The 12,140-nt window shown below is 42.7% G+C and overlaps 1 protein-coding gene across 5 annotated transcripts in view; it reads left to right on the top strand.

Annotated features, from left to right (window-relative positions):
• Positions 1–12,140, top strand: part of lcp1 (lymphocyte cytosolic protein 1 (L-plastin)) — a 70,650-nt gene that overhangs the window by 28,361 nt on the left and 30,149 nt on the right. For all 5 annotated transcript variants that reach the window (XM_078232230.1, XM_078232227.1, XM_078232229.1 and 2 more), the window contains exons 2-4: positions 2,500–2,600; positions 3,200–3,357; positions 6,986–7,112. In XM_078232230.1, the coding sequence (XP_078088356.1) occupies positions 2,534–2,600; positions 3,200–3,357; positions 6,986–7,112 (352 nt within the window). In that variant the 5' untranslated portion in view covers positions 2,500–2,533. The remainder of the gene's footprint in view (positions 1–2,499; positions 2,601–3,199; positions 3,358–6,985; positions 7,113–12,140) is intronic.

The following is a 12,140-nucleotide window of genomic DNA, read 5'->3' on the forward strand; positions in this document are numbered from 1 at the left end:
AATCTGGCAGTTTACTGAAACTAGCTTTTTTAATTCCAATTTTATCTAGTTAACTGAATTCAAATTCCCCAGCTGCTGTTAGGGGGGATTTGAACTCATAACTCTGGTCCTTTGTCTTTATTGCTGGGTTACTAGTCCAGTAACATACCATAACCATTGTGGCACTGCATCCATCACATATACGTGTCTACAACTTAAGATGAAGAAAAACATAAGAACATAAGAACTAGGAGCAGGAGTAGCCATCTGGCCCCTCGAACCTGCTCCGCCATTCAATAAGATCATGACTGATCTTTTCGTGGACTTACCCGCCCGCTCACCATAACCCTTAATTCCTTTACTATTCAAAACTTTATCTATCCTTGCCTTAAAAACATTCAATGAGGTAGCCTCAACTGCTTCACTGGACAGGGAATTCCACAGATTCACAACCCTTTGTGTGAAGAAGTTCCTCCTCAAACTCAGTCCTAAATCTGCTCCCCCTTATTTTGAGGTAATGCCCCCTAGTTCTAGTTTCTAGTTTCACCCGCCAGTGGAAACAACTTCCCTGCTTTTATCTTATCTATTCCCATAATCTTACATGTTTCTATAAGATCTCCCATCATTCTTCTGAATTCCAATGAGTATAGCCCCAGTCTACTCAGTCTCTCCTCGTAAGCCAACTCCGGAATCAACCTAGTGAATCTCCTCTGCACCCCTTCCAGTGCCAATATATCGTTCTCAAGTAAGGAGACCAAAACTGTACACAGTACTCCAGGTGTGGCCTCACCAGCACCTTATACAGCTGCAACATAACCTCGCTGTTTTTAAACTCTGTCCCTCTAGCAATGAAGGACAAAATTCCATTTGCCTTCTTAATTACCTGCTGCACCTGCAAACCAACTCCTTGTAATTCTTGCACAAGGACACCCAGGTCCCTTTGCACAGCAGCATGTTGCAATTTTTTACCATTTAAATAATTGTCCATTTTGCTGTTATTCCTACCAAAATAGATGACCTCACATTTATCAACATTGTACTCCATCTGCCAGGCCCTCGCCCATTCACTTAGACTATCTACATCCCTTTGCAGACTTTCAGCATCCTCTGCATACTTTGCTCTGCCACTCATCTATATCATCTGCGAATTTTGACACACTACACTTGGTCCCCAACTCCAAATCATCTATGTAAATCGTAAGCAATTGCGGTCCCAACACAGATCTCTGAGGCACACCACTAGTCACTGATCGCCAACCAGAAAAACACCCATTTACCCCCCACTCTTTGCTTTCTGTTAATCCTCTATCCATGCTAATACATTACCCGTAACACCATGCACCTTTTATCTTATGTAGCAGTCTTTGGTGCGGCACCTTGTCAAATGCCTTCTGAAAATCCAGAAACTCCACATCCACAGATTCCCCATTGTGCACTGCGCACGTAATGTTCTCAAAGAATTCCACCAGATTAGTCAAACATGACCTGCCCTTCATGAACCCATACTGCGTCTTACCAATGGGACAATTTATATTCAGATGTCTCGCTATTTCTTCCTTGATGATAGATTCAAGCATTTTCCCTACTACAGAAGTTAAGCTAACCGGCCTATAGTTACCTGCCTTTTGTCTACCTCCTTTTTTTAAACAGTGGCGTTACATTTGCAGAACAGAAAGATGGACATTTAAAGAAGAAATTTCAGATATTTACCAGAGTAATTTGGTTAAATTGCTCAGTTAGTAAAGGGCATTAATGTGGAGACGAGCACCAATCTCAAATGTACTGAAATTAACATGAAGCACCTTGGATCCTATATATTTCATGTTGTTAGGTGCATGGCAGTAGATAGAGTTAGGATGACAATATTTCCATTTTTAAACCAATTTGTTAAACTACTGCATGTGGGTGAGTTTGGCTCCTTTGGTACTAGATTTGCCTCTGTCAGAAGTCATGGGTTCAAGGCCCACTCTGGGACATCAGCACATAATCTAGGCTGGCACTTTAGCACCAGTACCGAGCAAGTGCTGCAATGTTGGGGATGCGGCCCTGGAGGTGTGGAACTGATTCCTCATCTGCCTAATCAGGTGAATGTAAACAATTCCTTAATTTGTACAACTGCAGAGCTTTCCTGACATCTAGGCCAATATCTATCCCTTAACCAATAACAGTGAAAACCGATTAACTAAACATCTATCTCATTGAGGTTTGTGGGACATTGCTGTGTGAGAATTGGTTGTTAAGTGCTTTTGGGTGGCGAGGATGTGAAAAGTGCTGTACTCACACACTTCTTGCTGCTACTGTTCTGATCCTGTTTTCTTTTGTGGTTTCAATTCATAGAACAAAAAGAGAGATTTATAAGATTATGCAATCAGTAATATCAGCTGACAAGAAAGCAACGAGATTGTTTTCCCTTCTAGATGATTTAAAGTAAATAGCCGGAATGAGGACTGTTGCGAGAAATTACTTTTTTTGACAACGAATATGAAAGTAACAAGCCAAAAATTCAAATTTTGTTTTCAGATTTGTTTGCTTGTATCAAAGGTATTAGAGGAATATGGCAGACACAGCACAGATCCCAAATGAAGAGCTAGAAGAGCTTCAAATTGCATTTTCAAAAATTGGTAAGTAACCTACTGATGTAACCTTAACAATAGCTGTCTGGGAAGGAACAACAGAGTGTCCGTCTGATTGAACAGAAGGTGCACTGATTGTACCTCCGGTTAAGTCAGGGAGTTGGAACATGTCACTGGTACTCTATTATACTCGGTTTGAAGATGGGCCTATCTTCCGCTGCAGCTACCACGCTCTTTCTTGGGCCATACCACCTACCTTTGGTGAGTAGAAGAACTGGCTACTCCAATCTGGGCCGGTGACTGAACATTCAGCGGGCCCTGTATTAGTGCCTGCCTATCATGTATCCCTCCCACACCCTTCCCCCACTCCAACAGTTGATGGAGACGGCAGGGGACACATGCCAGATGGTCAAGAATTTGGCTGTCGCCACTATGTAATTTGATATTTGAAAATATGCAAGTAAATTTGAATGGAAACGTGGAGCAAAACACGAGATGGCAGATTACATCTAAAACGCAAACTTTAGGCGCAGATGTCTAATACTCAGGTTGGGTGTAGGGATAAGTTTAATGGGGCGCGTTCTTTAAGCCCTCTTTTCATACAAAGGAATTTACAAGTTTTAATTGGATCTTCTTTTCCTTTTCAGACACTGATAACTCTGGATTCATTGATAACAATGAACTCCACAACCTCTTTAAAGCAGCAAATCTGGATCTACCAGGCCACAAAATACGAGAAATAAAAGATGAGCTAATGGCCTCCGGAAGTCAGAAAGACCAGATCAGTTTTGAAGACTTTGTTGGAGTAGGTCACTACATGACTTTTTTGATTAACTTTGGCTTAAAAAGACTGGGTTCCTTGAACATCATTGTTAAAACCCCACCACTTTTAAATGAATATCAAGAAAGAAAGAATTTGGGTTACTCCAAAGGGTTATTCAGCCAATGAAATACTTTTGAAGTGCAGGCATGTTATTGTAATGGGACAGTGAATTTGTGGACAAGGCGGCCCAGAAGCAGCAACAAAAATTGAGCATGTGTAATTTTTTTTAAATTTAGTGATGTTGACTGAGGGATAAATATTAGCCAGGACAGCAAGGATAACTCCTCTTCAAATAGTGTTGCGGAATCTGTAACACTTGAGAGGGCAGACAGGGCTTCTATTTGACATCTCACCTGAAGGACAGCTATCTTTGATATAGGGAAGAAAGGAATTCTTAGTTTAGCCTTTGCTACAATGTACATTTTCTGAATTTAACATGTATGTTTGCCATATTTGCCTTCAACCTGTGCAATACCATATTTCCCAAAGTTAACATTAAATATTTCTTGAGCTTAAAGCATATTAATCATCAAATATGGTACAGTGCACAAACTCTTAAATTGTATTCTTCAAAGCACTTTTCCCCACTTTGTCTGTATATTGAATTACTATGTGGAGATGCCGGTGTTGGACTGGGGTAAACACAGTAAGAAGTTTAACAACACCAAGTTAAAGTCCAACAGGTTTATTTAGTAGCAAAAGCCACAAGCTTTCAGACCCTTAAGCCCCTTCTTCAGGTGAGTGGGAATTCTGTTCACAAACGGGGCATATAAAGACACAAACTCAATTTACAGAATAATGGTTGGAATGCGAATACTTACAGCTAATCAAGTCTTCAAGATACAAACAATGTGAGTGGAGAGAGCATTAAGACAGGTTAAAGAGATGTATATTGTCTCCAGACAGGACAGCCAGTGAGACTCTGCAGGTCCAGGCAAGCTGTGGGGATTACAGATAGTGTGACATGAACCCAATATCCCGGTTGAGGCCGTCCTCATGTGTGCGGAACTTGGCTAACGCCTAGTAATGAACACCGCTCGACAATCACCAGGCAAGACTGTTCTCTTCCTGTTGGGGAGCACTTCAACGGTCACGGGCATTCGGCCTCTGATATTCGGGTAAGCGTTCTCCAAGGCGGCCTTCACGACACATGACGGCGCAGAGTCGCTGAGCAGAAACTGATAGCCAAGTTCCGCACACATGACGACGGCCTAAACCGGGATCTTGGGTTCATGTCACACTATCTGTAGTCCCCACAGCTTGACTGGACCTGCAGAGTCTCACTGGCTGTCCTGTCTGGAGACAATACACATCTCTTTAACCTGTCTTAATGCTCTCTCCACTCATTATTTGTATCTTAAAGACTTGATTAGCTGTAAGTATTCGCATTCCAACCATTATTCTGTAAATTGAGTTTGTGTCTTTATATGCCCTGTTTATGAACAGAATTCCCACTCACCTGAAGAAGGGGCTTAAGGCTCCGAAAGCTTGTGGCTTTTGCTACCAAATAAACCTGTTGGACTTTAACCTGGTGTTGTTAAACTTCTTACTGTATTGAATTACTAACCATTGAAGAGGTATATATGGTATGCAGAGTGGGAGATTAATATGTAACTAAGAATACGGGAAATATAGTAATTATACGAAGATAAAAGATCTTAGAACCAGAAACAAGTTTGATTTCAGAGCAATAGGTTCACATAGAAATATATAAAGGTTACCATGTCACCATGTTTCTCAATCTTTCCACTGTCTCTGATTTGTCACACCGCTTATCCAACAACCAGTATTGGATAAGTGACAATTTCAACCAATTAATTATTTGTAAGGCCGACACTACTGTTGATGGTCCCTGCCACAAGCTCTATTCCGTACACAAACTCCATCCTCCTCCTTTAAGGCTGAACTAGACAATTCACAACTGCGACATGCAGTGTGACATTGAGTTATGCTTCTGACCCCGTATCCTCTCCATCATTTCAATAACATCTTCGCCCCTTCCTTACCCCATATGCTACTGAATCTCTCTCGTTCATAACTTTGTTGCCCCTCGATTCAAGTATTATAATGCTCTAGCTTCCCACCTTATGACCTCCATAAAACTTGAACTCATCGAAAGCTCTGCTGCCTGTATCATAATTTGCACCATGTCCCATTTACCCTATCATCTCCATGCTCGCTGACTTACATTAGCTTTCAGTTTGGCAACTTGAATCATATGGGCCTAGTATCCAGTTAGAAATGTTGATTAGATATCCAACTCTCTTTTATACTGGAAATAAATACACAGTTCATAAAATAACTTTTTACAAGCAGACATTCTCAACAACTTCCTGGAACTTTGGAGACTACCAGTCTAACCACTGTAAGCATAGATGCTACTACTGTTGTCTGTAAGAACACCTTACTTACACTTCTTCCTAGAAAAAGAACCTCATAACTATAATATGTAAATTCAAATTATTGTTGTTGAAACCTGGCTAAATCATGTTGGTGTATACCCTTTATGTGAACAAACAGCCCAAATATCTTTTATTCCCCCCGGTCCCTTATTTCTTATCCACATATCCAATCTAATTTTGAATGTTGACATATTTTGTGCATCAAATACCAACCCTGGAAGTGAATTCCACAGCTTTACAGTACTGTAAAGGAGTTCCTTCTGCTCTCTGGCCTAACCTTGTATCTATGATCCTTCATTCTAGGCTGTTCAGTTAGTGGGAACAGTTAATTCAGAGCGGAGCTGAGAATGAAATGAGGACCTTATTGTAAATCAGGAATGTTTGCTTTAAAGACTAAGTTTGGGATTTTCTGGCCCCGTCATGGTGGGACCCACTGCGGGAGATTTGGTGACCCAGCCAAAAGTCCACTGACTTTCAGCAGGACAGAATGATCCCAGCAGTGAGTGGGGATTGAAAATCTCATCTCAAATTGGGGTGAAATTGCACTATATTGATATTAAGGTACGGGGATGTGAAATTCCCCTTGCTGTTTAGAGAAGGAGTCGACTCATTTTTTTTGTTGGGCCAGATTTTGCTGTTAAAGTAATGACACTTGCCTTCATTTATGTGCAAACGTGCAGCAGCTTCAGACAAACACGTGGCTAAAGATAAAAATGCAAAGGTCGCTGTCAGAGTTACTCCATTCCACTTTTGTCTTTTTGCTCCCTCTTTCTCTATCAATCCAGTATTTCTTCCCCTCTTTTTATTTCTCCTGATTTGATATTGAATTCGCCTAGTGCTACAATTGTTCAGTCATTGCGCTGTTTATTTCACAATCCTTTCGTTGCACTGGTTAAATGGAGCCACTGTTGCTTTGCCCTGTTCACTCTGGTCCCAGATGCCCGGTTTCCCTTAACAGCTCACAATTTCAACAACTTGCCACACAAAGAACCTGAACATTGCAAGTTTCCACTCCATCTGACGAAGGAGCAGTGCTCCGAAAGCTTATGGTATTTGCTACCAAATAAACCTGTTGGACTTTAACTGGTGTTGTGAGACTTCTTACTGTCTCCAAAAGGATAACAGATTCACTAATATATGCTAAACACAAAGAGTTCCGGAAACATAATCTTGTTGAGAACTCATGCTCAACTCTTGCGTTTTTGCAGCTTTTCCATGGTTTAAAGAGCAGTGATGTTGCAAAAACGTTCAGAAAGCAACTCTTAAAGAAGGAGGGAATCTGTGCTGTTCATGGAACTGAAAAATCCAGTGAAGGAACCCAGCACTCTTACTCAGGTATTTCAAGTTGTCTCGTTCTTCACTCTAGTTTGCTGCTGCAAAGTGTATTTGAATGATTTTAAGAGATGCATTTACAGGAAATCTAGATAAACATATGAGGGAAAATGAAGTAGAAGAGGAGTGGGAGGAGGCTCATGTGAGGCCTAAACACAGAACTAATGGGCCTTTCGGCCTGTTTCTGCACAGTGTATTCTACATAATTCAAGTGATGTCTACTTTTAAAATGAGGGTTCAGAGTGCAAATGTCCAGGTACCATACTATATGTAGTAACAGCATTGTCTAAATGCAGCCTCAGAACATTATATCTCACTATCATGACCTCTGGTCCTGGGACCCTGAAACAATAGCCAATTTAGAGGCGATAGCTTAATTAGTTTCCAGAAAATCAAACTAGATTTTGGCCTGAAGAAAATGTGGAAACATTGCACAAACTGGGACCAGGGTGGCATGCGGTAAACATATATCACAGACCTCTTGCTTCCTTCATAGAATCCCTACAGTGCAGAAGGAGGCCATTCAGCCCATCGAGTCTGCACTGACCACAATCCCACCCAGGCCCTATTCCCATAACCCCACATTCCTTCTGGGGAGTATGTTCATATCTGCACGTGCAAATGTTCCTTTTCAGACTAAAGTGTTGGTATCTGGATGCCAGTGTAAGGCAACAAATTGGCAAAAGAAGTGGTGAGGAAAATCTTTATGTTTACAGTGATTAGCATTTGGAATGTTCTTTTGGACCAGGGCAGTGAGGGTGACAACCTTGAATTCATTCAGGATAGGCATGTGGTGTGATGGTAGCTGCAGATTTTCTTCCATTCTGGATAGGTACGATTAGGTGGGCCAAAGGACCTCATCACTTGCATTAATATTCTGACCTGCACAAATCTACTTCTTTGATATGTCTCATTAATGGGCTTTAAGCTTATAAAAATACATAATCTGACCCCACTTTATTAAAAATAATAGCAAAATACTGCGGATGCTGGAGATCTGAAATATAAACAGAAAGTGCTGGAAAAACTCAGCAGATCTGGCAGCATCTGTGGAGAGTGAAACAGAGTTAACGTTTCGAGTCTAATGTGACTACTTTGGAACTGAAGAGAGGTGGAAATGTCCTGGACTTTACACTGTTGATAAACGGAACAAAGAACAGTACAGCACAGGAAACAGGCCCTTCGGCCCTCCAAGCCTGTGCCGCTCATTGGTCCAACTAGACCATTTGTTTGTATCCCTCCATTCCCAGACTGCTCATGTGACTATCCAGGTAAGTCCTAAATGATGCCAGCGTGTCTGCCTCCACCACCCTACTTGGCAGTGCATTCCAGGCCCCCACCACTCTCTGTGTAAAATACGTCTCTCTGATATCTGAGTTATACCTCGCCCCTCTCACCTTGAGCCCGTGACCCCTCGTGATCGTCACCTCCGACCTGGGAAAAAGCTTCCCACTGTTCACCCTATCTATATCCTTCATAATTTTGTACACCTCTATTAGATCTCCCCTCATTCTCCGTCTTTCCAGGGAGAACAAGCCCAGTTTACCCAATCTCTCCTCATAGCTAAGACCCCCCATACCAGCCAACATCCTGATAAACCTTCTCTGCACTCTCTCTAAAACCTCCACGTCCTTCTGGTAGTGCAGCGACCAGAACTGGATGCAGTACTCCAAATGTGGCCTAACCAGCGTTCTATATAGCTGCAACATCAGACTTCGGCTTTTATACTCTATACCCCGTCCTATAAAGGCAAGCATACCATATGCCTTCTTCACCACCTTCTCCACCTGTGCTGCCACCTTCAAGGATTAATGGACTTACACACCTAGGTCCCTCTGTGTTTCTATACTCTTGATGGCTCTGCCATTTATTGTATAACTCCCCCCTACATTAGTTCTTCCAAAATGCATCACTTCGCATTTATCTGGATTAAATTCCATCTGCCATTTCTCCGCCCAATTTTCCAGCCTATCTATATCCTGCTGTATCCGCAAGTCCAGCCATCTTCGTGCCATCCGCAAACTTGCTGATAACACCAGTTACACCTTCTTCCAAATCATTTATATATATATATATCACAAATAGCAGATGTCCCAGTACAGAGCCCTGCGGAACACCACTGGTCACAGACCTCCAGCCGGAAAACAGACCTTTCGACTGTTACTGGCCAAGCCAGTTCTCTACCCATCTAGCCACCTCTCCTTGTATCCCATGAGCCTTAACCTTCTTAACCAACCTGCCATGAGGGACTTTGTCAAATGCCTTACTGAAATCCATATAGACGACATCCACGGCCCTTCCTTCGTCAACTGTTTTTTGTCACTTCCTCAAAAAACTCCACCAAATTTGTAAGGCACGACCTCCCTCTTACAAAACCATGCTGTCTGTCACTAATGAGATTGTTCCGTTCTAAATGCGCATACATCCTGTCTCTAAGAATCCTCTCCAACAACTTCCCCACCACAGACGTCAAGCTCACTGGCCTATAATTACCCGGGTTATCCCTGCTACCCTTCTTAAATAACGGTACCACATTCGCTATCCTCCAATCCTCAGGGACCTCACCTGTGTCCAATGAAGAGACAAAGATTTCCTTCAGAGGCCCAACAATTACATCTCTTTTCTCCCTGAGCAGTCTAGGATAGATGCCATCAGGCCCTGGGGATTTGTTAGTTTTAATGTTACCTAAAAAACCTAACACTTCCTCCCTTGTAATGGAGATTCTCTCTAACGGGTCAACACCTCCCTCTGAGACACTCCCAGTCAACAAGTCCCTCTCCTTTGTGAATACCGATGCAAAGTATTCATTTAGGATCTCCCCTATTCCCTTGGGTTCTAAGCATAATTCCCCTCCTTTGTCCCTGAGAGGTCTGACTTTTTCCCTGACAACTCTTTTGTTCCTAACATATGAATAAAATGCCTTAGGATTCTTCTTAATCCTATCTGCCAAGAACATTTCGTGACCTCTTTTTGCCCTTCTAACTCCCCGTTTGAGTTCTTTCCTACTCTCTCTCTATTCCTCCAGAGCTCCATTTATTTTCAGTTACCTGGACCTAACGTACGCCTCTCTTTTCTTTGTGATCAGATCCTCAATTTCCCTGGTTATTCACGGCTCTCGAATCCTACCTTTCCTATCCTTCCTTTTTACAGGCACATGCCTGTCCTGCAGCCTTATCAACTGTTCCTTAAAAAGACTCCCACATGCCAGACGTGGACTTACCCCCAAACAGCCTCTCCCAATCAACGGCGACCAATTCCTGCCTAATCCGGCTATAGTTAGCCTTCCCCCAATTTAGCACCCTACCCTTAGGGCAACACTCGTCCTTGTCCATTACTATCCTAAAATTAACAGAGTTGTGGTCACTATTTGTCACATGTTCCCCTACCAAAACTTTGACGACCTGACCGGGAGAGGGTCAGATGGAGAAAAAGGGATGGTCAGGGATACATTAGGGGGCAGGGGAGGTCAAATAACAAAGGTGTCATGGAACACAAGGCAAAGAGAATAATGTAGTAGAAAAGGAACAAAGCATTGGTCCAGAAAAGATGTTAATAGCTGAATAAAGGTCAGAGCCAGTTGAAAGCACCGGGGGAGAAAAATATAAAATGGAGGACAAAATTCATGGTCTGAAGTTATTGAACTCAATAATATTTAATACTTTAATATTAATAGACGCACTCCTCTGAATTGAATACTGTACCTGTTGTAGATGTTGCTTTTTAAATCTGACTCACTATTTTTATTAATGTTGTATGCATTTCTGGTATGTAAATGTAAATTAATAATCTATGGTACGTCTTATCGTCGCATGCTGAATCAATTTGATGTGAAGTGAATTTAATAGCTATCTCCTCCCATAAGATTTCAAATTCACATATATAATATCATTCATATATGAATACTTTGAGTAATTTTAGTTACTGATTTACATAATTTGTGCAGTGAATATTCTAAAATGGGTGGCATGGTGGCACAGTGGTTAGCACTGCTGCCTCACAGCACCAGGGACCCCCGGGTTCAATTCCCGGCTTGGGTCACTGTCTTGTGGAGTTTGTATGTTCTCCCCGTGTCCGCGTGGGTTTCCTCCGGGTGCTCTGGTTTCCACTCACAGTCCAAAGATGTGCGGGTTAGGTGGATTGGGCATGTTAAATTGCCCCTTAGTGTTAGGGGGACTGGCTCGGGTAGATGCATGGGGTTGTGGGGTTAGTGCCTGGGTGGGATTGTGGTCGGCGCAGACTTGATGGGCCGAATAGCTTCCTTCTACACTGTAGGGATTCTATGAAACAATCACACAGTACTATTAGTTTTTAACAATTCTATATTCTCCTGTGATTCGAGGACTGGCCCAGTTGTCAGTTGGAAAATTTCTTCCGTTTTTGAAATTTTGCAAGAAGTTAAGCAATTATGAATTGCTGGCAAGGATGAGCACATTTCTGAGAACGGTTTAAAGTGTGGGGTGGGGGGGGGGTGGTGTGAAGTTTATTTTAAACATGAGAATTAAACACAGCGTCTTCCACATATGCAGGTTGTCATGTGTGATATGGAATTTCCCCACTCAGCAATGAGTCATTTCAGAAAAGCCATTGTACATTCCACAGATCAGTCTTGGGGCTGAATTTTACACCAAGCCGGTGGCACCACCCACTGGCTGAGAAGTCAGGGGCGAGCCCATCACTGGGAAGCCATGACCGGGTTTTATGGTCATGTCTGTTCGGTGGCTTCTGAGCTGTGAGCGAAAATGTTACATCTCCAAGAGCTGTGAGTCAGTCAGTTGGCTGACAGTCCCAGCAGCTTCTCCAGGACCAGTGGTCCCTGCTGGGATTGCACTTGGCCCCTAACAAGGTGAATGTAGGCTGGCCTTGGAGGTGAGTTGGATGAGCTCACTGGGGCTTGTCAGACCAGCCCCGATGAAGAGATGGGATGTGAGTGTGGCAAGGAGGGGACAATGAGAGGAATGGAATTCGAGCAGGGCACGTGTCCCTATCTGCTGGGGGTGGCTTTGCTGGGCACAGGGTGCTCGAACAGGAGAT

Source organism: Mustelus asterias, chromosome 17, assembly GCF_964213995.1.
Source record: "Mustelus asterias chromosome 17, sMusAst1.hap1.1, whole genome shotgun sequence".
Lineage (NCBI taxonomy): Eukaryota > Metazoa > Chordata > Chondrichthyes > Carcharhiniformes > Triakidae > Mustelus > Mustelus asterias.